This window comes from Acomys minous (genome assembly GCF_964271855.1).
Source record: "Acomys minous genome assembly, chromosome: 14".
NCBI classification, from domain to species: Eukaryota; Metazoa; Chordata; class Mammalia; order Rodentia; family Muridae; genus Acomys; species Acomys minous.
The window spans coordinates 16,394,296-16,419,872 of record NC_140496.1 but is presented as its reverse complement, the minus strand read 5'-3'; the positions used below and the strand labels follow the sequence as shown (position 1 = coordinate 16,419,872).

General features: G+C 43.4%; 1 protein-coding gene across 1 annotated transcript in view; it reads right to left on the bottom strand.

Moving 5' to 3' along the window:
• CFDP1 (craniofacial development protein 1) overlaps positions 1-25,577 on the bottom strand; it is an 82,705-nt gene that overhangs the window by 43,432 nt on the left and 13,696 nt on the right. Inside the window, exons 4-5 of the mRNA XM_084756697.1 lie at positions 24,589-24,716; positions 14,645-14,764 (exon numbers count right to left, since the gene is read on the bottom strand). Coding sequence (XP_084612823.1) covers positions 14,645-14,764; positions 24,589-24,716 — 248 coding nt within the window. The remainder of the gene's footprint in view (positions 1-14,644; positions 14,765-24,588; positions 24,717-25,577) is intronic.

Here is a 25,577-nt window from a genome sequence, read left to right as displayed (position 1 = left end):
GTCTGTCTGAGCTCAAGCTATGGTGCAAACGTGAAGGTCAGAGGACAACCTGTGGGAGTCAATCTTCTCTTTCATCATGCAGACCCAGAGAGTGGACTCGGGTTGTCAGGCTCAGTGGTACCCTGACCTGTTCTGCCATCTTGCCTGCCCTCATCTCATCCATTCTCGCTTAGCCTTACATGTTCATTCTCCACTGGGTTTTTCTCTGCATAAACGGCTGGTTGGTTTCTTTAATATGCAGGAGAAATAAAAATAATTCATAATTCATACAGATATACCTTTATTACTGAATGCTTACAGGACGGTATCTAAGGTAGGGTGTCACTGCCGTGAGGAGGCACCATGACCACGGCAGCTCTTACAAAGGACAACGTTTAGTTGGGGCTGCTCACACTTCAGAGCTTTAGTCCATTCTCACCATGGTGGGAAACACGGCAGCATCCAGGCAGACATGGTGCTGGAGAAGGAGCTGAGGAGAGTTCTACATCCTGATTCCCAGTCAGCAGAAGGGGACTGTATGCCACACTGGGCACAGTTTGAGCATAGGAGACCTCAAAGCCTGCCTTCACAGTAACACTTCCTCTAACAAGGCCACACCTCCTCCAATAAGGCCATACCCCCTAAGAGTGCCACTCCCCAAGTCCCGAGCATTCAGACACATGAGTCTATGGGGGGCCATACCTATAAAACCACCAGAGAGGGCCAGACATGGTGGCACACGCCTTTAATCCCAGCACCCAGACACAGAGGCAGGTGGATCACTGTGAGTTCGAGGCCAGCCTAGTCTACAAAGCTAGTCTAGGACAGCCAAGGCTACACAGAGAAACCTTGTCTCGAAAACCCAAAACAGAAACAAACAAACAAAAACCCACCATAGAAGGTCTAGAACAGATAGGTCCAATAGAAATGTAACTTAAAATTCTACAGTAGCCATGCTAAAGTAACAACCTTATTTTTAATTGTTTTCTTAATCTAATACATGTAAAATGTTATATCAATAATATCATTGCTATAAACATTGAGATTTGCTTATCTGTTTCAATACTAATTCTTCAAGCTTCAGGGAGTTATACTTCCAGCATCTTCCTGTGAGACTAACCACTTGCCGATGTTCCCCAGCCACATGCGGCTTAGAGACACTGTATCAGACAGCAGTGTCTGATACATGAAACATGGTAGCCTACAACTATCTGTAACTCTAGTTCCAAGGGACCTGACCCCCTCTTCTGACCTCTGGGGATACCAGGCACTCACATGGTACACATACATACATGGAGGAAAATACTCGTACACATGAAATAAAGTAACACTAAAATTTAATAATGTTTTTAAGATAGAACATTAAATAAAAAAGATGAGTAAGACTAGAAGACACACTTTACAAATATGTAGACATGACAAATAGTAATGTGAAAAGACACTATAAGTACAATGTCAGCTAAAATGCCAGGAAATACCATTTCATACTTACTGAAATAAAAGACTGACCACACCAAATGTATATAGGAGAAGGGCCATTCAGAGCTCTCACGGGCCAATGGCAGGAAAATAAAATAGGATAACTATCCCAGAGAATTGTTTGCAGTTTGTTGTAACATTAAACACTTCTACCCTGACTTGGCATTCCCATTGCTAAGCATTTATCCAAAGGAGGTAAAACCATTTAACTACCGCAGACTGGGAAACTGAGTGTGGTAATGCACGCCTAGAACCCCAGGGGGAATCACAAAGATTAGGAGCTTAAGGGCAAGTCAAGACCAGCCAGAGTTACATAAGACAACCTCCCCACACCTCCATATCTGCCACCCCAAAAATAACCATGGGCTGGTGAGATGGCTCAATGGGCAAAGGCACTCTCCAGTAAGCCTGGCGATCTGAGATCCATCCCTGGAACCCACAGGGTAGAAGGACAGAACTAAATCCCTAAAGCTGTCTCCTGACTTCCACAGTGTATATACACAGGGAATTTGAGAACAATTTAAAAACAAAAACACAACACCACATAAGCCAGCCCACTGATGGCTGGATGGTGGGATGAACGGGCTGGCTGCTACAGTTATACAACGGAGATAAAACACAGACCAGGATGAATTTCACAAACAGGAGTCAAAGAAGCCAGGAACAAAAAGCAAAACAATGTATGACTTATTTACATGAGGTTCTGAAATAGGGAGAACCTAGCAAAATAAAACCAAGAGTTGCCAGACAGAGGTGCAGGGCAAACAGGAAAACTTATGAAGAAACTTTCTGGAATATTGGCATAAAACATGCAATTTGGAGCTAATTGTCAAGACTCACTGAGCCGAACAGTTATGGGTCCCTGTGATAACTAACCTACTTCCTGTCTTGAAAGCTACATGCTATGAGACCAAAAAAGCAACACTGGAGAGATGCTGCTAAATTCACAATGAATAAAGTTCGAGATGAAGAGCAGAGAACGCAGAATTCTGGCTCAGGTGCTCTCCATCACTGTTACCACACGGTGACACGAGCCCACACAGCTCCCTCCGTTTCCTGGTCAGTGATTCATAAGTTATGTTAACATACCAACCACAACTAAGACGGCATGCTTGTCTTTCTGAAATCTCATTTTCAATGAATGTCCAAATATCAGATTGCTGGTAAGGTAGCAAAAAGAAAAAAAAAAGAAAAGAAAAGAAAAGAAAGGAGGGAGGGAGGAAGGGAGGAAGCAAGCAAGTGAGCAGAGGAGAAATGAAGCACGAGAGAAGATACAGAAACAGCGTTGGGGACAATCTAGTCAGCTGAGTTCTGAAGGGACACAACAGGAACCTACTCAGCATGTTTGAGCTGAAAAGGAAACCAGAGGTGCAGAAGTTATGCCTCTCCAAGTGAGGTGGCGCACACCTTTAATCCCAGCACTTGGGAGTTGGAGGCCAGCCTGGGCTACATAGTAAGACCTTGTTTCAAAAAATAAAACAAACTAAAAGTTACGCGTCCACTCTCGCCTCCTCCCCATAGCCTCCCAGAAGCAGTAAGAGCACTCCCCACAGCTACAAACAGCTCTTTATACTCCAGTGCCTTGGCGATACATACAGTATCATTCCAACTGGCAGAATACCACCAAACGACTTTGTTCACTGCCACCATTACAGACGAGACACTTTGGTAATGGGGCACACACTGCAATCTGGAACCCGGGTTAAAAGGGAGAAAACAACTTAAGGGCTTTCCTGTTGTCCACAAGACAGCCTGAGTTGAGCGCAGGAAAGGCTGATGGAACACCATGTGTTTCCTGACCAGGAAACAAGGCTACCAGCTCACGGTGGGGCTTCAGCACATCCCAAAAGGATGTGCACTGTGAAATGTTACTGTGGAGACAACGCTTCAACAAAGACAAGGCGACACGAATGAAGGGAAACAGCAGGAACTGCAAATAGGCCTGTGGGACGAACGAAGAACTCCCTACATGTCTGTGCTTGAAGCTTGTGTGATTCCGCTGAAGTGTCTTTCCAGCCACACTGCTGGCATTGCAAACTTTCAGACTTAGTTATGTGATAGATACAAGCTACGGAACCCAAACCAAACCGCTGCTGACTAGCATTAAGAGGATAAGTCTCCAGGGACCGAAGTTTACCTACTGCCCTTTTGTAAACATTTTGCATGAATGAATTTATGTATGTATGAACAAATACACACACACACACACACACACACACACACACACACACACACACGAGAGTTTTGCTCACCAAATGCAATTCACAGCTCTGAACTAGCTGTTCAGTGTGCTGGCTAGTTTTTATTGTTGTGAGAGGGCCCATCCCACTGTGGGTTGAGCCACTCCTGAGCAAGAAAGCTGAGAAAGCCATGGAGAGCAAGCCCTCCATACCCTGGGTTCAGCTCCTGCCTCCAGGTTCCTGCCATGAGTTCCTTTCCTGACTGCTGTCCATGATGGACAGTGATGTAGCAGTATAAGCAAATTAACCCTTTCCTCCCCAAGGTGTTTTTGGTCATAATATTATTCATCATCGCAACAACAGAAACCTAAGACACTTAGAAACATGGGGAGAAAAAAAAGCAACAAGGCATCTGTGATGAATGTTTAAATACTAAACATTTGCTACGTAATGACCTAGAAGTAGTATACAAAGTATATCACTATTTTAAAAACTCTCACACACACACAAAAAGGGAACCACTAGACTTAAAGGAGGAAGTGAAAAGCCACAATAGTACGCATGACCTGACAGAATTACCGAGAGGGCTGGGAGTGGGTTTTAATAACTTCCGGGCCTGAGTTTTGTAAACCCAATCAAAACAGGACTGGTCTTGGTGTTACAGAGCCAGAAAGTCAGAACTTAAATCACTGCCTAGAGTGAAAGGGTAGACTTGGGTAAAACACTCAGCCGGTGTTACAGGAGCAGCCAGAAGAGCTCGTCTCTGTTGGGGCTGTAGGCTTGTCTTGGGTGTGTCTTCTGAGAATTAGGATAGGAGTCAGCAATTCCTATGAATTTGGAATTGGGGTTTCAAGAGTATAATCCTAACCACAGTCCCTCAGTGTTCCAGGGATCCCAAACCACAAATTTACATTCAAAATCAGCCTAAACCAAAGCTCAAATCAGGGCATCAAAGAGATATAAATTTATACTCATTTGAAAAACACAGGTTAACCCCTGGCCTTAAAAGAGCATCATAATAAGAGAACAAACAGAATAGCTTCATTACCCAAGAGCCTGCTTCCAGTAAAGAACCCCCAGCTAGAGGTTACAAAGGAATATACTTAAAATGACAGCATACAGAAAACAAGACTTTAAGAATAAGATCCGAGGGACTGGAGAGATGGTTCAGCAGTTAAGAGCACTGACTGCGGCTGAGTGATGGTGGCGCACGCCTTTAATCCCAGCACTTGGGAGGCAGAGGCAGGCAGACCTCTGTGGGTTCGAGGGCAGCCTGATCTTCAAGTGAGTCCAGGACAGTCAAGGCTATACAGAGAAACCCTGTCTCAAAAAACAAAGCAAAATCCCCCCCCCAAAAAACCCTCAAAAGCCATTGACTGCTCTTCAAAGGACCTGAGTTCAATTCTCAGCCCCGACAGGGGTAGGGGTGGGGTGGCTTACAAGTGTCTGTAACTCCAAGATCTGACACCCTCACACAGACAGACAGACATGCAAGCTAAACACCAATACACATAGAATAAAAATACATAATTAAGCCAGGAATGGTGGTGCACACCTTTAGTCCCAATGTTCGGGAGGCAGATGCAGGCAGATCTCTGATTTCCAGGCCAGGCTGGTCTACAAATGAGTTCCAGGAAACAGAATGCAGAAGATGTAGTAGTCAGAATGCCAGAGAACTTTCCAGGACAGATAAAAGTCATCAAATCTCAGACTTAAGAAACAAAACACACAACATTCAGGAGGCAGAGGCAGGTGGATTGCTGTGAGTTTGAGGCCAGCCTGTTTACAAAGTGAGTCCAGGACAGCCAAGGCTACACAGGGAAACCCTGTTTCAAACAAACAAACAAACAAGAAACAAAACACAAGCTAGACCAAAGCTGAAAGACAATAATATAGGCAGAAGGAAATGGCTACCATTTAGCTACCAAAGAGTAACTTAGAAGAAAAGAAAAGCTGACCAGAGACAAAGAATGGAATTCCTTAGCACTGGGCTATGAACTCAACAGGAAGCAATAAGGGTAAATTTTGGGCAAGCCGTATGATGTGAACTGACCCACTGACTAATTCTCCCAGTAGTGGCATGTTGGGTGGATACAGGAAGAGAGACTGTGGGTTTTAAGTAAACTTGGGAAATGATTACAACAGCTTAAGCCTTTGGGGAGACTTTAGAATATTCTAAAGACATGTTTCAAAAAGTAAGGCACAGACAAAAAGGTTATAGAAAGTGGAGATGAAATGGGCCACTATGTGGCAGGAGGGGGAGAGTGGGAAGGGATAAAAGGAATATTTAGAGACTATTAAGAATTAAAAAAAAAAAAACCTAAAGCTGGGCGTGGTGGTGCATGCCTTTAATCCCAGCACTCGGGAGGCAGAGGCAGGCGGACCACTGTGAGTTCGAGGCCAGCCTGGTCTACAAAGCAAGTCCAGGACAGCCAAGGTTACACAGAGAAACCCTGCCTGGGGGAGGGGGGGGGGGAAAGAGTTAAAAGAACGGATTGATTTGGTACAGGGCTGGGACAGAGAGGATGAAGGACTTGGAGGTTTGGGTCCACATGAGGAGGAGCACAGTGTGCCAGTACACTCACTCCCTTGGCCCTGAGCACACAGTAGGGCTGTGTAGGTGAACTGCTGGGATGGAAAGAGGCTTTTGGGCTACTTAACATCAGGGCTCACTATAAAGGGCCCACGAGAAGGGAGTGAGGAGCTTGAGTTTGTATGATCTTGGGATGACAGGTACACACTACTGTGCCAATAATTACCATAGTAAAAGAGGCTTTCCTCCAACCTCTGGCTATGGGGAAAACTCTTTTCTTCCTCTACACTTTTCAAACAGCTGGAGTGAAGAAAAGGCTCTCAATTTTAAAACAGAAGGCACGCAAGACACAGGCTTCCCACTCCTCCTCAAGTCAGCAACTGCTGAAAGGGTGTCATGTTCAAGTATAGCTAATAGTCAAAGTGTGCTTTTATGGGACTGGAGCGATGGCTCAGAGGTTAAGAGCACTGTCTGCTCTTCCAAAGGTCCTGAGTTCAATTCCCAGCAACCACATGGTGGCTCACAACCATCTATAATGAGATCTGGTGTCCTCTGGTGTGCAGGTGTACATGCAGGAAGAACACTGTATATATAATAAATACATCTTTTTTTTTTAAAGTGTGCTTTTATGGTCTTAGACATTCAGGCTTACAAGGTCAAAAGACAGGTGCTTGATCAGAATCTGTCATCTTCCCACCCTTTCTGTCTCTTTAGGTTTTTCTAGCTTATGTGTTTTCGAAGTTTTAAATTAGTTCATCTTACATTTAAAACAGTAAGGCTTTGGCAAGAACCTAGGACCATATAGCTTGATACAGCAAATACCGACTTCAGAATTGCCTGATTTTCAATCCCCAACCAATCAGAACACAGCTTCTTGGCCTCTCCTGTAAGCAAATCCCACAATTGAAATTAAAATTTTAATACAATGTGAATCTTGCTATATAATCATAACCATCCATGAAGTAGTCCCAGGGTTCTTCTATCAGAATCTTGGGCAGAACACGGGACTCACTGACTGTCATGCTCCAAATGGACAGCTTTTTTCACCAACACCAGAGCAGATGAGATGGTAACTTCCACACAAAAATGCCTATGATGGGCAGCACACAACACTGTTAAAGGGTCACTATTATAATGCAGTCCCTAAAGTGGCTCACAACTGCTCTCTTTATAAAATTCAAGGTTTTTAACCTTTTTAAATATTTTTTTATTTTGTTGGAGAGAGTGAGAAGATCATGAGTGCCACATTATGTGTGTGGAGACCACGGACAAGCTGTGGCAGGCGGCTCTCTCATCAAGAGCCATCAGCGCCTGCGCCATCTGTTAGCACATTTTTATTTGTAATTATCAACAAAAAGCCTCCACAAGTAAAACTTTGTATTATAAAAATGAGAGGGAAAAATCGTTTACTGAACAAAGTATAATTGAAAACAAAACCAATTGTCATTTAATATATCTAGGTACTGCATAGAACAAAGAAATCTGATATCAAAGACTAATCTAATTAGACAAAGGAAAATGTTCAGCACCAGACAGTCTTAGGGTGTCCGTGCCCCTGAGAGCCTGCTTTCCTGGGATAAACTCTGCCCTCTAGTGCATGCTCCATGACCACTGCCGTAACTAACCAGGAGACCTGACAGCATCCTAGAGTATCTACCGCAACGCTCTCTAAATGAAGGTCTTTGCCTCCTTGTTCACAAATTTATTCCCACCATGAACCTTAGTAAATTCTGTGAGTGTGGTCACTTTAGGCGCCTCTTCTATACATGCCAAAAGGATCTAAACTACTTCACTATTTTTCACACCGAGAGCATTCTGTGTGGTAAAATTGAGACCGTAAGAATACAACAAAAATGGTTTATAATACAGACACCTCTCCAGCTCTTGAATTTTATTTTATTTTTTGAAGATTTCACATACAGATTCTTTTGTTGTTATTCTTATTTTTAGTTTTTCGAGATAGGGTTTCTCTGTGGAGCCTTGGCTGTGCAGGACTCATTTTGTGGACCAGGCTGGCTCTGAACTCACAAAGATCCATTTGTCTCTGCCTCCCAAGTGCTGGGATTAAAGGCGTGCGCCACCATGCCTGGCTTGTTATGTTATTTTTTAAAGACAGGGTTTGCTAATATCCCTGGCTTGCCTAGAACTTGTTATGTGGATCAAGCTGGCATCAAACGTCCATCTGTCTTCTTGCCTCTGCTTCCTAAATTCAGGGATTAAAGATTTATTTTTACAATAGTTTAAAAGTACTTTAAGGGGGCCGGGTGTGGTCGCACATGCCTGTAATCCCAGCATTTGGGAGGCAGAGGTGAGTGGATCTCTGTGAGTTTTGAGGCCAGTCTGGTCTACAAAGTGAGGCGAGGACAGCCAAGACTACACAGAAAAACCCTGTCTCAAAAAACAAAACAAAACAAAAACAAAAACAAAAACAAAAGTACCTAAGGGGCTGGAGAGACGGCTCAGAGGTTAAGTGCACTGACTGTTCTTCTGGAGGTCCTGAGTTCAATTCCCATCAACCACATGGTGGCTCACAACCATCTATAATGTGATCTGATGCCTTCTTCTGTCATACAAGCATACATGCAAATAGAGCACTCATATACATAAGTAAATAAATCTTTAAAAAAAAAAAATCCTTAAGGAGGCTGGGTGTAGTGGCGTACACCTCTAATCCCAGTACTCCAGAGTCAGAGACAGGCAGATCTCTGTTGAGTTTGAAGCCAGCCTGGTTTACAGAACTAGTTTCAGGACAGCCAGGGCTCTGCTACATAGAGAAACCCTGTCTTGAAAACCAAAACCAAGCCGGGCGGTGGTGACGCACGCCTTTAATCCCAGCACTCAGGAGGCAGAGGCAGGTGGATCTCTGTGAGTTCGAGGCCGCCTAGTCTACAAAGTGAGTCTAGGACAGCCAGGGCTACACAGAGAAACCCTGTCTTGAAAAACAAAACAAACAAAGAAAACCCAAAAAAGAAAGAAAAAAAGAAAACCAAAATGAAAAAATACCTTAAGGAGGCTAGAAAGATGGCTCAGTGATTAAAAGCATTGTCTACTCTTACAGGGGACCCAAGTTCAGTGACCAGGACCTCCATGGCAGCTCACAACCACCTCTATCTCTCCTCTCTAAGGAACCTCACATCTGGCTTCTGAGGGCATCAGGCACACACATAACGCACAGACATACATGTAGCCAAAACTCCCATACACATAGAATAAAATAAAGTATAATAATCCAGCCGGGCGTGGTGGCGCACGCCTTTAATCCCAGCACTTGGGAGGCAGAGGCAGGCGGATTGCTTTGTGTTCGAGGCCAGCCTGGTCTACAAAGTGGGTCCAGAACAGCCAAGGCTACACAGAGAGACCTTGTCTTGAAAAACCAAAAAAAAAAAAAAAGTGTAATAATCCAAGAGCTTGTTCTAACTTCTGTCTAATGCACAAACTCTTGTAGGATATACCCTAGAGTAATGAAAATACCCAATAACACAAAAGCTTGTACTGAATGTTCACAGAAGCATTTGCAGTAGCCAAACATTAAAACCACTGTAAGTCCATTCACTAGCACCTACATAAAACAAAATATTGTTTAGTCTTACAATTATATTATTCCACAAAGGGCATAAAAATATTAAAGTATAGATAAATGCTACAACCCTGAAGATATTATGTTAAGTCAGAGAAGGCACCTCAGTGGTTAAAGAGGAGTTGCTGTTTTTTGTTTTGTTTTGTTGTCTTGTTTTTCTAAACAGGGTTTCTCTGTGCAGCTCTGGCTGTCCTGCAATTCACTCTGTAGACCAGGCTGGCCTTGAACTCATAGAGACATACCTGCCTCTGTCTCCTGAGTGCTGGGATTAAAGCACTGCGCTGCCTGACTTGCTGCTCTTATAGAAGACCCAGGTTCTGTTCTCAGTACCCACATGGCAGCTCATCACCGCCTGTAACCCCAGTTCCAAGGGCTCTAACACTCTGGCTCCCACAGGCACACACATGGTGCAGACACACATGCAGGCAAACCCTCACACACATAAAATATATAAATACATCTTTAAAAGAAAGCAAATATTGGGATTCCATTCATGAAGTGCCCAAATAAACAAACCTACACATAGAAAGTCCATGAGTGAGGTTGAGGATGAACGTGGGAGAGTGACTAGTAACAGGCCCAGTGTTTCTTTAGTATGTGACAAAAAATGATTGTAGCTGCCCATTGCTATGAATATACCTTGTGAGATGCCAGAACCAAATGAACGGCATTATTCAAATTGATAAATTACATAGTATCACATTTTATCTCATTAAAGCATTTTGTTGTTTTGGGGACAGGTTTGGTAGTATACACCTGTAGGCCTAGCATCCAAAGGGTGAGGCAAGAGGATCACGGGCTTGAGGGCAGCCAGGCTGTATAGTAAGTCCCTCCATTAAAAAAATAATAACAATAACCATCCAATTATACATTACTAAACAGATATAGCACTTTTCACTTTGTTACAGAAAACATTTTCAGATCTCACATATTGTCAGAAGTACTATTTGTTGGGATATTTATTTCTATTTTTAATTAAAATAATTACCAATAAACTTTACTCATGACATCCTACACATTTCTGTTGAGACCCAGCTGGAGGTCTTCCTTCTCTGACGGAACCACTCAAAAGACTTACTTCTGGTGTGTATACAGGCCTTTAATACACACTCAAGTAAATATGAACATATCCAAACAACAAAACAATAAAACAAGGCAACCAACAGAGTTGAATCCAATGCTAGCAATATTTCCTCCCGATATTGCAGCTATATCTGACTTCTGTTACTTTATCAAAAGTCAATGATTAAGCCAGATGTGGTAGCACACACCATTAATGCCAGCACTTGGGAGGCAGAGGCAGGCGGATTTCCATAAGTTTGAGGCCAGTATGGTCTACAAAGGGAGTCCAGGACAGCCAAGACTACCCAGGGAAACCCTGTCACAAAACAAAACAAAACAAAAAAAAAACCAACAAAAGTCAGTGATTAGCTGGGCACAGTGGTGCATGTCTTTAATCCCAGCACTCAAGGTAGAGGCAGGCAGATCTATGTGAATTCAAGGCCAGCCTGGTCTGCAAAGTGAGTCCAGGACAGCAAATGCTACCGAGAGAAACCCTGTCTTGAAAAACCAAAACCAAAAATTATTCACAAATATTAGGTTCCTGGACAGTCAGAGACACTTACAACTGATAAACCACCGGAGCAGCTGTTACTGTTGGTTTGCAGTGACAAAGTCTCATGCAGTCTGGGTGGACCACACTCACTATGTAGTCAAGGCTGGGCCTGAACCCCCAGATCCTGCTGCCTTCATCTCTAGGTACCAGGATTACAGCCATCATACCTGGCTTATTGGTCTGAGGTTTAATCTTCATATGGCTCTATGACAAATCCTATCTTTTCTGTCTTTGGGACAAACAGTGCTTAATCTGACACCACCAGGAGGTTGTCTGAGATTCAAGAAAGCAAGACAAGACAAAACCACACAGGCAAGCAGTAGGTTTCAACACTGTATTTTATTGCCTTAGTTTGTTCCCAATCTATAAGGGCACACCTTAAAGAAGAAACTAAAGACAATTCGGTGCTTATAACAAGGATAAATGTTAGAGTGGAAGAAAAGAGCAAGCGTGTGGCTAAAGCCAGGCCAACCAGCAGCTGGTAGAAGCTGGATGCAGCAAGAACTCAGTGTGCAGAGGAACAGGGAGATCGGGAGGCTTGGATGATGAAGCCACGAGAATGTGGACACATTGTGCTTTCCTCTACCAAATGTAACAGCCTGATTCTGGCCTCTAATTAAAAGTGGGTTTGCTCCATTCCCGACACACAAACTCTGGCTTTTTATAGCCTAAGCAGCATGCTATTTTAAACATGTGGAGGAAATGCATTTTCAGTTACAAACATTGGCCTCTCTGCATCTGTCCTTATTTGTTACTGAAAGACGTGGGGCAGGATGTTTTACTCTTCTGCACTGGCTTTCCTGTATTGCTTAAATCTGTTTAGAGGAAAGGAAAATACACAATTTCTATAAACTGAAGCAGTTCCCAAAGTGGGTGGTGGTGTGGTATGGAAAACATTCTACTGTATTACTTTTCTTTCTTTTTGGTTTTTCGAGACAGGGTTTCTCTGTGCAGCCTTGCCTATCCTGGACTCACTCTGTAAACCAGGCTGGCCTCGAACTCAGAGATCTGCCTGCTCCTGCCTCCCTGGGTGCTGGGATTACAGGCATGCACCACCATGCAAAGCTACTTTTCTTTTATATATTAAATGACTCTGGCAAAGTCTTCTCTAGAAAAGACCTTCCATGCATGTGGAATCTGTTGCAGATTCTAATGTCTTCACTGATAAAATTAGTTTACTCTCCAACCCCAAAGCAGATGGTTTCCTTTGGCCTTTCAACCATTCATAACTGTAAACATTTTCTGAGTCACAGGTCAGAAAAACAGGCAGATGACCCTTGAAGGGCCTCTTGGGCTGTATCAGAAACTCAAGGCATAATTCTGTACCATACACAGACAAATGTCCATATCCACGCACTTTTACTCTGCTACTTACATATTCTTAAACTCTGGTATACTCCATTATAGCTTCAAAGCTGATGTGGACACATTTCATTTTCCTCCTTTTGCAAGGTAGTCAGTAGGTCACTAATCTATTGAAAAATATTTCACTAGAAGAGCCACCAGCAATAGCTCTTCCCAGCCGACCTTTACCTCAAGAGCATTCCTGTACAGAGCCCGAGGAGGACTCCCTTCTTAACAAACTTTAAGTCAGGTATGATAGCCTTTAACCCCAGCACTCAGGGAGGCAGAGGTAGGTGCATAACTATGAGTTCGAGGCCAACCTGATCTACAAAACAAGTCCAGGACAGCCAAGGCTACACAGAGAAACCGTGTCCCCAAAACCAAACCAAACCAAAAAAGACTTTAGTCAAAGTCTTCTCAGCCCTTTTCTCTGACACTGAGCCTTGTCTGTGCCAAGACTGTATAGGTTGGGCTTAGGAGGAGTCACTCTTAGTCAATTTAAAGAGACTGTCTGGTACCGATACCCAATCACCCCACTGCTTTTTTAAGAGTCTGCTTACAGGAATCTTCCATAGCAATCAATACGTAACACGTAATAGAACAGACAGTTGGCAGTGTCTGAGAGAGGTCTCTCCTTTCACCTCCCTTCCTGGTCTCACTGTAATCACTTCTCACATAAATGACTTGCATGCAAACCTTTGTCTCAGATTCTGCTTCTAGGTAAGTGCACCCTATGGGACACACCACGGCAACAGCATTACTCAGAGCCAGACGAAAAAGGTGAAAATTTGCCTATACACTTGATAGGAAAACCAGGAAGATTTCTAGTGGAAGAAAAAAATGTAAACTAAAACTTTCCTGCTTCCCAGGCATGGTGACACACACACCTTTAATCCCAATAGTCAGGAGGAAGAGGTAGGCAGACCTTGATGTCTTTGATACTTGCCTGGTCTACACAGTTCCAGGCAAAGCTAGACCTATATGGTGAGACTCTGTCTCAAAAACAAGAAAAACAAATACAAAAAACAACTTTCCTGGTTACAACAAAGGTGAGTATGTTTAATGAGGTGACAGTCCCCATCTAAAAGGTCAGAGAAGGCACCTGCTAGCTGGTCAGGGGTACCGATGTAATGTGGTCTATGGTCACTTCCTTAGAGCCTACAGCCTTGGGCTTCTCTTATTTACTTCTTTTTTGTTTTGTCTTTTTTTTTTTTTTTTTTTTCGAGACAGGGTTTCTCTGTGTAGCCTTGGCTGTCCTGGACTCACTTTATAGACCAGGCTGGCTTTGAACTCATGAAGATCCATCTGCCTCTGCCTCCCAAGTGCTGGGATTAAAGGCGTGCAGCACCATGCCCAGCTATTTACTTCTTATAGATGGAAGGCAGGAACTTTTATTCTAGTCTTTGGCTAAAAGTAAAGTATGGAAAGAGCAAAAGAAGTACACTATCCACGTTTCTTTCTTTTCATCATTTTTGACTGTTTTCTTTGAGACGGGGGCTCACAGGTATGTAGGCTAGCCTTGAGCTCCTGGGCTCACGTGATCTACCTATCTTAGTCTCCCGACTAACTGGAGACCCTGTGCCCACCTGACCTTCTTATGTTCCTTGCCATCATGGGGCTGGAACTAAGTATTCAACTAAAACATTCATTACAAGTCCTGATGAGCTCCTAATACTGTCATGCAAAAATTATTACGTCTAGGCACACACTTTACATGTTCAGCTTTGTGGTTAGCTTCTTTCAGGCTGGGATTATTAAATAAGCAATCTATAGCAATTTTTCTAGTGAACTCCACCTGGGCAAATGCTTCCAACAAGGCAGAGCTTCATGCCCCATCTCAGAAAAGCAGTGATGACAATTGCAGTTAGAGGCAGGTCCTTACAGAGAAGAGTTGTCCCAGTGTGCCAACTACACCTGGGACTGACACAAATACTCACCCTGACCCAGCAGGGAGTGGCGGAGCCCCTGAAGTGACAAGAGCCTGCGGCTTTTCCTTCTCATTTTGCTTGAGGAAAGACTTGGCTTCCTTAGATGAAGCATCCACTTCCTTAGTCACCCTATTTCAAGGAAAGAGACAACAAATTTACATGTGGAATAAGAAGCAAAAATTGGCAGGCTGGAGAAAATGCTCTTCCAGAGGGACCTGGGTTCAATTCCCAACACCCTAATGGTAGCTTACCACTGTCTAACTCCAGCTCCAGAGGATCTGATGGCCTCACACAGATATACATGCAGGCAAAACACCAATGCACATCAAATTAAAAATAAATACATGTTTTTAAAAAAGCAAAAATTGTAGCAAAGGTGGTTTGAATACCTATGGTCTCCTTATATTCGTGTGTTCCAATGTTTGGCCATAGGAAGTGGCACTACTAGGTGTGACTTGTTAGAGGAAGTGTGTCGCTGTGGAGGTGGGGCTTTGAGGTCTTAAGGGCCCGGTGTGAAATACATCCAGTCTCCTCCTGGCTGCCTCTGCATCAAAATGTAGAACCCTTGGCTCCTCCAGCACAATTCTGCAAGCACACTGCCATGCTGATAATGGATTGAACCTCTGTGAGCCAGCCTCAGTGAAATGTTTCCCTTATAAGAGTTGCCATACAGGGCGTGGTGGCGCACGCCTTTAATCTCAGCACTAGGGAAGCAGAGGCAGGTGGATCACTTTAAGTTGGAGGCCAGCCTGGTCTTCAAAGTGAGTCCAGGATAGCCAAGGCTACACAGAGAAACCCTGCCTCAAAAAACAAAACAAAACAAACAAACAAAAAGAGTTGCCTTGATCTTTTCACAGCAATAGAAACCCTAACTAAGACAGAATATATTCACCACTGAGTTTTCAATAAATTCTGACCACCGAGTCTTATGATTAAAGTTCACTCTAATGATTGTAAAACCAAACATTTCCTAGGCTGACACTAACAAATGAACAACAGTGTAGTTAACTGTTAACCTTCAAGCCTCCTCCGTTCTACCTGGCAGCTGAAGACTCCAGCAGCCACCCCTGAACCTTGGCTTACCTAGTTACTGACATGAAAGCTACAAGGCCCCTGCCTGCACTTCCTCGCTTAGTAAATAGTCCTGAGACTCCAGGGGCCAGTGAAAGGTGAGGTGGGCAGATGGGACAGGGAACCAAAGCTCTGACACCATTTCAAGGAGGAACGCAAACAAGTGGAAACACTCAACAGAAGCTTCCTTGTTGTTCTGCACCTAAAACCCAAAGACAAAATAGAGTCCTAAAACTGGCATATGAGGAGCGGCAACATGCAGCACTGTACAACTTCAAACTGAAAAAACCGCATCCGATATACCTGAGTTCTAAAGGATGAAATAAGGATATTTAAGGTACCTCATATTCCAGGTAAGAGAGGATAAATGTAATGCCTGCTTTGACATGCCAGAGCAACAAAAACATTCGAGGAATTTTGTTTAAATTCCAATCTACCAGTAGGCAGATTCAAAATGTTAGTTAGTGTATTATAAATATTCACCCAATGATTAGCCAAAGATAACAGAATGACTCCTATTAATCCCATCTGTGAGGGTATATAAGTCTCTACCACCTTCTAGGGTAAGTTTCCTAACGAAGGTCCATCTTATTGTTGCACTTAAAACTGTGTGTTATACTATGGCACAGAGTTAAGCTTGGAGCCAAGGTGAGACAAGGCAAATTGCAGCCAACGCAGGAACGCAGCAGCAGCACTCCAACGCTAACCAGCTGCTGCTTACAGCAGGGGCTGGGGACGTTTGCCCTACAGCATTACCCCACCATGGAAGCTCATTTACATTCCTCAGTGTTAAAACTGAAACTAAGGGGTTAGCGACTCATTCAACTGTCTAGGGACTACACAGTGATACTAGTGAAATTTTGCCAACTCATGGTATTTTCCAAACTGGCTGTCATACACTTCCTGTCCCACATGCTCTTCCAGAACGTTAAACAAACCCCTTCAAACCGGATGAGGTTTTATGACTGTCTCACCTAAGGGGGTTCTGTGCAAGCGGCTCTCCAGGACGGCTGGAGACTTTCTCCTCTGAGAATACATCTTTAAAGCCACTCTGTGGCACAGGTCTCATAAAAGGAACACAGGCAGTTCTGAGGTGTCTGAGGTCTTAGGCATCAGAATGAGAAGTATACAGTCTTTACGATAGTCCCAACCACTATCTGACTAAAGGGAACAAGAGAGGGTGAGCAACTGTCTACTTGGAGCTAAGGGCCCCCAGAACTATGAGAAATTGCAACAGAACAGCTAGCTGTTTTATGTAACCCAGTAAATTTTAGGGTGATCTGTCATGCTGCTAAATGAATACCCAAAATAAACCTGCATCAAAATCTTGTGCTTAAAGCAGAACTCAAAATACTAGACTCAAAATAGTTCCTTTAGATTTCTTTTGTTTGTTTGTTTGTTTGTTTTTGTTTTTTTTCGAGACAGGGTTTCTCTGTGTAGCCTTGGCTGTCCCCGACTTGCTTTGTAGACTAGGCTGGCCTCGAACTCACAACTCACAGCAATCCACCTGCCTCTGCCTCCTGAGTGCTGAGATTAAAGGAGTACGCAACCACGCCCAGCTTTCTTTAGGTTTCTTTGTCCCAACAGAAGCTACAGAAGACTCAATGTGATTAATGAAGAACTAACATGTTCTATACCGTCCACTTCCTTCCAAAGTCCCACTAAAAGTGGCAAATAAATGTAACTGAAACTAGCCAGGTGTGGTGGCACATACCTGTAATCCCAGAACTCAGGGAGGCAGAGGCAGAGGCAGGCAGACCTCTGTGAGTTCGAGGTTGGCCTGGTCTACATAGTGAGTCCAGGCCAGCCAAGGCTACACAGAGAAACCCTGTCTCAAAAAACCAAAACCAACCAACAAAACAAACAAACAAAATAAAGTAACCAAAAGTAGACAACATTAGCAGGAAGTGGGGCAACAGAAAGGGGTCTGACCAAACTCTCACAAAGTGTCAAACACGCTGGACATGGTGATATATGCCCACACATGATATCTTTACACTCTGGCAGCTGAGCATGACATCAGGAGTTCAAAGTCATCCTCAGCTACATGAGATTCTAATTCAAAAAAAAGCAGCAAATATGTACATAGTAACTGGCTTTTGACTGCCTCTAATCTACTAAGTTTGTAGCCATGTGGAACAAGAAAGCCAGTTTGTATTACAGAACCCGAGAAAGGCTCACTAAATTTAACAACCAGGAACCTCCAAAGGTGGAAGAGAAGCGCAGTCTGCCACAACCAACTGACAGCCTGCATTAGGAGCAACTAAACTAAGCCTTTCTTACCTCAGAACACAGGCTATGTCCCACCACCACTAATCCAGAGGGATCCACTACATGTAGAGGAAACGAAAACCACAGAAGGACAGGAATGAGGAATAAAGCCCCATCCTGAAATCAGAGGAATTATATGAAAAGCCACCCCTCAGGGCTGTATGTGCAGGAGGGCGGAGGGACAAAGCAGTGCTAACCCCCCTAATGTCCTCAGCCTACCCGAGAAACAGACTCATCACTGGGTTACACCTGTGAGGCACAGTTTGTTGCCCAACAATCGTAGAGCCTAGTCTCAATTCAAATAATACACACTTCAGAAAGAGGGAAAATACAACAAATCTAGAATTGAAGGACGCGTTTCAACAAAGAGCCACAGAATACTTGACTGACACGGCAAATGGCTCAAACTTTAGAATGCTAGGATACAGAGAACAAGCGGCCGGAGGACCAAAGAGGAAGCAGCAATCATGTTAACTTACGCTCCTTTGCTGACAAGATTGATACACACTGAGGTAAATATTTTCTGGAAAGCATCTCAGACACTGAAATGTTAATACCAGACACATGAAGTATCTAACACAAATGTGATAGATACTCTGACATTAAAAAAAATCAGTCCAGCCGGGCGTGGCCTTTAATCCCAGCACTTGGGAGGCAAAGGCAGGCGTACCTCTGTGAGCTCCAGGCCAGCCTGGTCTACAAAGTGGGTCCAGGACAACCAAGGCTACACAGAGAGACCCTGTCTCGAAAACAAAGCAAAAAACCAGCTCAGTCCAGCAACACAGACAACTATGAAAGCGACATGACAATCCCTGGCATACAGCAAGTACCACAGAGTAGGCGTGGGGAGGATCTACCCCTGAAGAATGCCCCTTTCAATCTCTTGTGCCAATGTCTATCTGTATCCACTAGGAAACAATATATAACCAGGGGTATTTCTTAAGGAACTTGATAGTTGACACAAAGTAACAACAGATTGCTCTCTGCTGACAGCATCTCTAGATCGACTCTGCTTTCTGCCACTTCTTTCCCCAGAGTCTCCATGCTCTCCATGTCTGGTCTGAGTGTGCTCAGCCTCCTGAGGTGTCAGGAAGTCACCTGGCTTTTAGGAAGCAGTGAAGGATTTAGCTATCAGAGAACTTTCAATGGAGGAATGGTTAACTTATGATCATCCCATTTGTGAGAGGGGCTCCTGACAGGAAAGGGCCTATTAGCAATAATTAATTCCTGTGCTTTCTGCTGAAGCTCCATTTTAACTTCATTTTCACTCACTCAACTTCCTGAAAAGTCTTTATTTGGACAGAACTTTTCCATGACTGGAGTTTTCCGAAAGGTGAGTCACTTAGGAAAGTCTGAGCTCACATGGTCAGCTGGCTATGTGATGGAGAAGGGTAAGCATGATCATTTTCCTCCCATGCTCAAGGCTGAAAAATTATATAGTTTCCATTGCGAATCCAAAATTTCACCATGACAACAAAGCTAGAGAAACTAAAAGACTAATTTCATGTTACCACTAGCTCACTCTTATAAATTTCTCCCACTAGCTCTTTCACATTTCCTTTTTTTTTTTTTCCCCTCCTAGACAGGGTTTCTCTGTGTAGTCTTGGCAATCCTGGACTTGCTTTTTAGACCAAGCTGGCCTCGAACTCACAGAGATCCACCTGCCTCTGCCTCCTGAGTGCTGAGATTACAGGCATGTGCCACTGCGACTGGATTCTTTGACATTTCTTAAAGATGGTGCGATACCCTTCATTTTGAGACAAAGTAAAAAAAGGAAGAATAAAATAATGATGTCAAGAGATTAAAAGATAGTCAAGCTTGGTGGCGCAGGCCTTTAATCCCAGCACTCGGGAGACAGAGGCAGGTGGATTGCTGTGAGTTCGAGGCCAGTCTGGTCTACAAAGTGAGTCTAGGACAGCCAAGGCTACACAGAGAAACCCTGTCTCAAAAAAACAAAAACCAACCAAACAAACAAACAAAAAAGGGAGGGAGGGAGGGAAGGAGGGAGAGAGAGAGAGAGAGAGAGAGAGAGAGAGAGAGAGAGAGAGAGAGAAAGAAAGATATGCTCAAACCCAAACACCAAGTTTGTGCTTGGGTAGTCAGTTAAAATTCAATCTCCTAAAATCCTTCATGAAAGTGCCTTAAGTAATCTTTCTTTAAGCAAGGCTGGCAGTGGTGGCTCACACCTTTAATCCCAGTACTTGGGAGTTAAAGATAGGTAGATCTGAGTTTGAGGTTAGCCTGAGAAATCCTGTCTTGGGACAAAAAAAAAGTCTTGCCAACACAGCAACTATTAACAGGTTTAAATACATGTATACCATAATATATGAAAATATAAATATAACACAAATATAGATAATGTATAACATAATGACTGTATATATTATATACATATATACGCAGTTATACATACACATCCCAGGGTGGCCTTGATCCTGCTGCTCCCATTTCCTAAGGGCTGGGATTATAGGAGTGCACCGTACAACAGGCCTTAACAAGTTTTTGTATTCCTTTATAGTGAAGGTGGTTTGAGAAGACACTAACTTGTTCTGTTAGCTATTGCAATATAATATATAATGTTTAAAAATTAGCAGGTATTGCTGTGAAGAATAAATAAAATGCATTGTGTGAGTTTGTAATCAATGAAAAGAAAGTACTTGTGTTCTGTTTATTTGACAGACAGTGCTGCCCTCTTCTGACAGGTGGTACTCATGACAGGCTCCTGCATACTCACCAATATTTATAACTGCCTCTACAGAAAATCTTTCCCCAAAACAAAATCAGCTGAGTGGCTGCTATTTTGTGAAATCAAGACAACTCCCATGAAATTATGATTTTTAAAATTTGTTATAAAACATTATTATTTAATATATCATCGACTTTTCCCTTTCCCTTTTCCTTTTTTGAGATAGAATCCAGTGTGGCCTAGGCCGACCTTGAACTGACCCTCCTGCCTGTTGCTTTCCAGGTGCAGGGCTTACAGTCATGTGCCACACTCTACTTTTTTGTTTGTTTTTTTGAGACAGGGTTTCTCTGTGTAGCCTTGGCTGTCCTGGACTTGTTTTGTAGACCAAGCTGGCCTCAAACTCACAAAGATCGGCCTCCCGAGTGCTGTGATTACAGGCGTGTGCTCTCAGTCTTCACTTTTGAACCCAAGTGGATTGTAACATGCAGGAAGTGGTCCAAGCCAACGCAGGCTTGGAGACACAGCCTTGCCACACTCCTAGCTGGAACTTGCTCTGTGGACTGGGCTGGCTCACACCTCTGCCTCTAAATGCTTTGTTTCGTTAACTTGTATTTTCTATAGTATGTTAATATACTCTACATTTTTATTTTTGAGAACCTAGCACAGGCACATAATGCGTTGTGATTAAATTTACCCCCATTCTCTCTTACCCTCCTACCACTAGCCACTCCCAACTTGCTGGGTTTATTTTTCCTTTCTTTGTAAAAACCCTCTGAGCACACTCAGTGCTGCCAATGTGTGCCTGGGTGTGGGAAATTTACTGCCACATGGTTAGTCTCTCAGGGGCCACATGCTTAAAGAAAACTGACCTTCCCTCTCTCTGCAGCCATCACCTGCCAGCAGCTGCTTAGATAAGAGTTCAACTCTGTGACCCACTCACATGTTGGAACTGTGTCTGATACGATCTTATGCAGGTTGTGTGCATGCTGTCACAGCCACTGTGACTTCTGGAACTGTGTCTGGCACAATCTTATGCAGGTTGTGTGCATGCTGTCACAGCCACTGTGACTTCTTTTGCTCAAATGCCTTCCTGTGTCCAAAAACGTTTCATTTCTTTCTTTTTTTCTGATACAGAGTCTCTTTTTATAGCCTTAGCTGTCCTCGAATTCACTCTATAGACCAGGCTGGCCTTGAACTCATAGAGATCCATCTGCCTCTGCCTCCTGAGTCCTGGGAGTAAAGGAATCTGCCAACACGCCTGGCCAGATTTCTCTATGTTGACGGTTTACTGCCAATGTTCTGTCACTCTATTGGATAACTGCAGTATGATGCCTGGAGGCAAAAAAACATTACTAATTCAAAATACATTACTATCATCAGTAATTACGTGATAGATCTCAGAGTGACTGGTTACCAAGGGAGCCTTACAATGGCGAGTCCCATCATAAAGAGCCCCAAGCCCTTTAACTCACAACTAATACTGGGCTCCTGCAGGACAGCCAGTGGACTCCAGTGCAGTATTTTGACTAAGACAGCGGTTCTCAACCTTAGGTCCCAACCCCTTTGCGGGGGTGGGGGGTGGGGTGCTGAATGACCTTTTCATAGGGGTCACATATGAGACATTTACATTACAATTCGTAACAGGAACAAAATTAGTTATGAAGTAGCAACAAAATAATTTTATGGTTGGTGTTGTCCCAACATGAGGAACTGTATTACAGGGTCACAGCATCAGGAAGGCTGAGAGCCACTGTCTAAGGTGATTACCTGGAGACTAAACATTCAAGGCAAAGCAATCATCTAAAAATGGTCTGGACACTTAAAAGACCAAACGCACTATTTAATCTTGAACTGGATCTTGATGTGTAAAAACAACTACAAATAATATCAATGGAATAACTGGGACCTAAAAGCATAGAAAGAATCATACCTGGATCTATACAAAATATGGGCTGCAAAACTATCTGTTACATCATATTATTCATACTTAGCCATTATAATCACTGCCTTAAAAAGAACAGAGATCAGTTCAGTAAGAATCAAGCTGTCATGGTGAGCTCACTTGTATCAAGGTGCCAAGGTGGCTCTCAGCAGGCGGCCACACTGGGCAAACTGAGTTCAATTCCTAGGACGCCAAGGTGGAAAGAGAACCAACTGCCACAAGTTGTCCTCTGTCCCACATACACATGCTGTGACATGAACGCCCACAGATCTACATGCAAACCCTGACCAGTGGTGGGGCTGAACAGCAGAATGTGAGCCATGTGGGTATTCACTGTAATACTACTCTATAACACTTCCCTAAGTGTATTTCACAAAAGAAAATGTTTTCGAGAAAAAATTTTTCAAATGAGTGAATTTGGTACTGGAGAGATGGCTCACAGGTTAAGAGCACTCACTGGCTGCTCTTCCAGAGGACCTGAGTTCTATTCCCAGCAACCACATGGTGGCTCAGAATCATCTGTAACTCCAGTTCCAGGGGATCTCATACCCTTTTCTGACATCTTCAGGCACTAGGCATGTACAAGGCACACAGACCCACACACATGCTGGGCGTGGGAGCTTATGCCTATAGTCTCAGCACGCAGGTGGAGGCAGATGGAATATCCTAACTGCACCTACCTTGGGTTACACAGTGAGTTCCAGGACAGTCTGAGCTACTGTGAGACCCAGTCTAAAGACTTTCTGTTGTTGTTTTTTGCTTTTCGAGATAGGGTTTCTCTGTGTATCTCTGGCTGTCCTGGACCTACTCAGTGGACCAGGCTGGCCTCGAACTCACAGCAATCTGCCTGCCTCCGTCTCCCCAAGTGCTGGGGTTAAAAATGTGCACCACCATGCCCAGTTCAGATGTTACTTTTTTTTTGTTTTTTTTTTTGTTTTTTTTTTTTTTTTTTTTTTTGTTTTTTTTCGAGACAGGGTTTCTCTGTAGCCTTGACTGCCCTGGACTCACTTTGTAGTCCAGGCTGGCCTCGAACTCACAGCAATCCGCCTGCCTCTGCCTCCCAAGTGCTGGGATTAAAGGCGTGTGCCACCACGCCCGGCTCAGATGTTACTTTTAAAAGCAGTAAGCTCAGGGAAAACTGTATTATCAGACCAGATTCAAGTCTAATCTGTTACTGTCAAAAAATAAAATAAAATAAAATAAATTAAACTTACAAAATTATTGACTGAAATTTCATCTGTTCTCACTCAGCTCTAAATTATAAAACCATTGCTTTTACATTATAAATTTAAATAAATGAGAAGAGTAAAAATTCTGGGCATGGTTCTTATTTAAAACAGCCAGGATAACCACCCCACAAACACATACAGAACAACTCACCAAACAAAAACCCAACAAGCTAGTCTTCATGGCACACGCCTTTAATCCCAGCACTCAGGAGGCAGAGGCAGGATGATCTCTGTGAGTTCCAAGCCAGCCTGGTCTACATAGTGAGTTCCAGGACAGCCAAGGCTACATAGTGAGGCCCTATCTCTAAATAACTAACTGAACAGATAGATGATGAATGGATGGATGGATGGATGGATGGATGGATGGAGAGAGAGATAGCAGCCAGGAGGCTGAACTACTCAAAAGCCTCTTTAAAAAGCTGCTTTTATAAATTAAAATAAATAAACTCATAAACTAGTTCAAACAATACTAAGGTGACATAATAATACTGAAACCAAATTTTTTTCCTAAGATTTTCAGTTCTTGCCTTACTTTAGAGAGCTCACACTGCGCTGCTGTCTCACAGCAATGGAAAGAAATAAAGTAAGGATTTAACCAAAGCACAAAGCATGGAAATGAGCAAATGGAAATACAAACTTCCAAATAAACGTACCCAGCCAAAGTGGTAGGCTGGGTGGGGCCCAGGACAGACTCGGAGCATGTAAAAAGCCACCACCTTGTAAAACGCTAGTTCCAAATCATGAAAGTTCTTACCTCACTTCTTCACCAGCAAAGTCAAACACCTTGGTAATTTTCACTTTTTCTGATTCTTTAGGTTTATCTAGCTCATCTGCTTTGACCAATGGTTTATTTGAATTAGTCTCTGCAGTTTCCTCTGATGCCTAGAAGAAAAGTAAGAAATGGAATCAGGCTTGTAGTAGTGCACACCTTTAAGCCCAGCACCCAGGAGGCAGAGATTCAAGAATCTCTGTGAGTCTGAAGCCAGCCTGGTCTACATAGTGAGTTCCAGGCTAACCAGGGCTACACAGTGAGACCATGTCTCAAAAATCAATCAATTGGGGGAGCTGGAGATATGGCTCAGAGGTTAAAAGCACTGTCTGCCTTTCCAAAGGTCCTGAGTTCAATTCCCAGCAACCACATGGTGGCTCACAACCATCTATAATGAGATCTGGTGCCCTCTTCTGGTTGGCACACATGTGGGCAGAATACTGGGTAAATAATAATAAATAAATAAATCTTTTTTTTTTAAATCAATCTATCAATTAACAATCAATCAGTCAATCAATCGCTTTCAGCAAAGTGTAAGACTAAAAGGGCTGTCTGAGCATGCTGCTTAGGGCTGTTCTCCCATGTTTCACATCCAATCAGTTAGACTACTGGAGGGCCTGGACAGATGCTCTTCCAGAGGACCCAGGTTAGGTTTCCAGAACCCGTAAGACAGCTCACAGCCATCTACAACTCTAGTTGCAAAAAACTGATGCCCTCTTCTGGTCACCATGGGCACAACATGCATGTGGTGCATAGACATGTACACAAGTAAATCACCTATATACATAAAAAAATAAAATAAAATAGTCTATTGGAGATACTGGACCTAACCCTAACCCTGAGTTTTTGCTGAGGACCTAGGTTCAGTTCTTAGCACCCACATCAGTCAACTTTAAACTGCCTATAACTCCAGCTCCAGGGTGATCTAATGCCTTTGGCCAATGTGGACATCTGTATTCACATACATATACCCA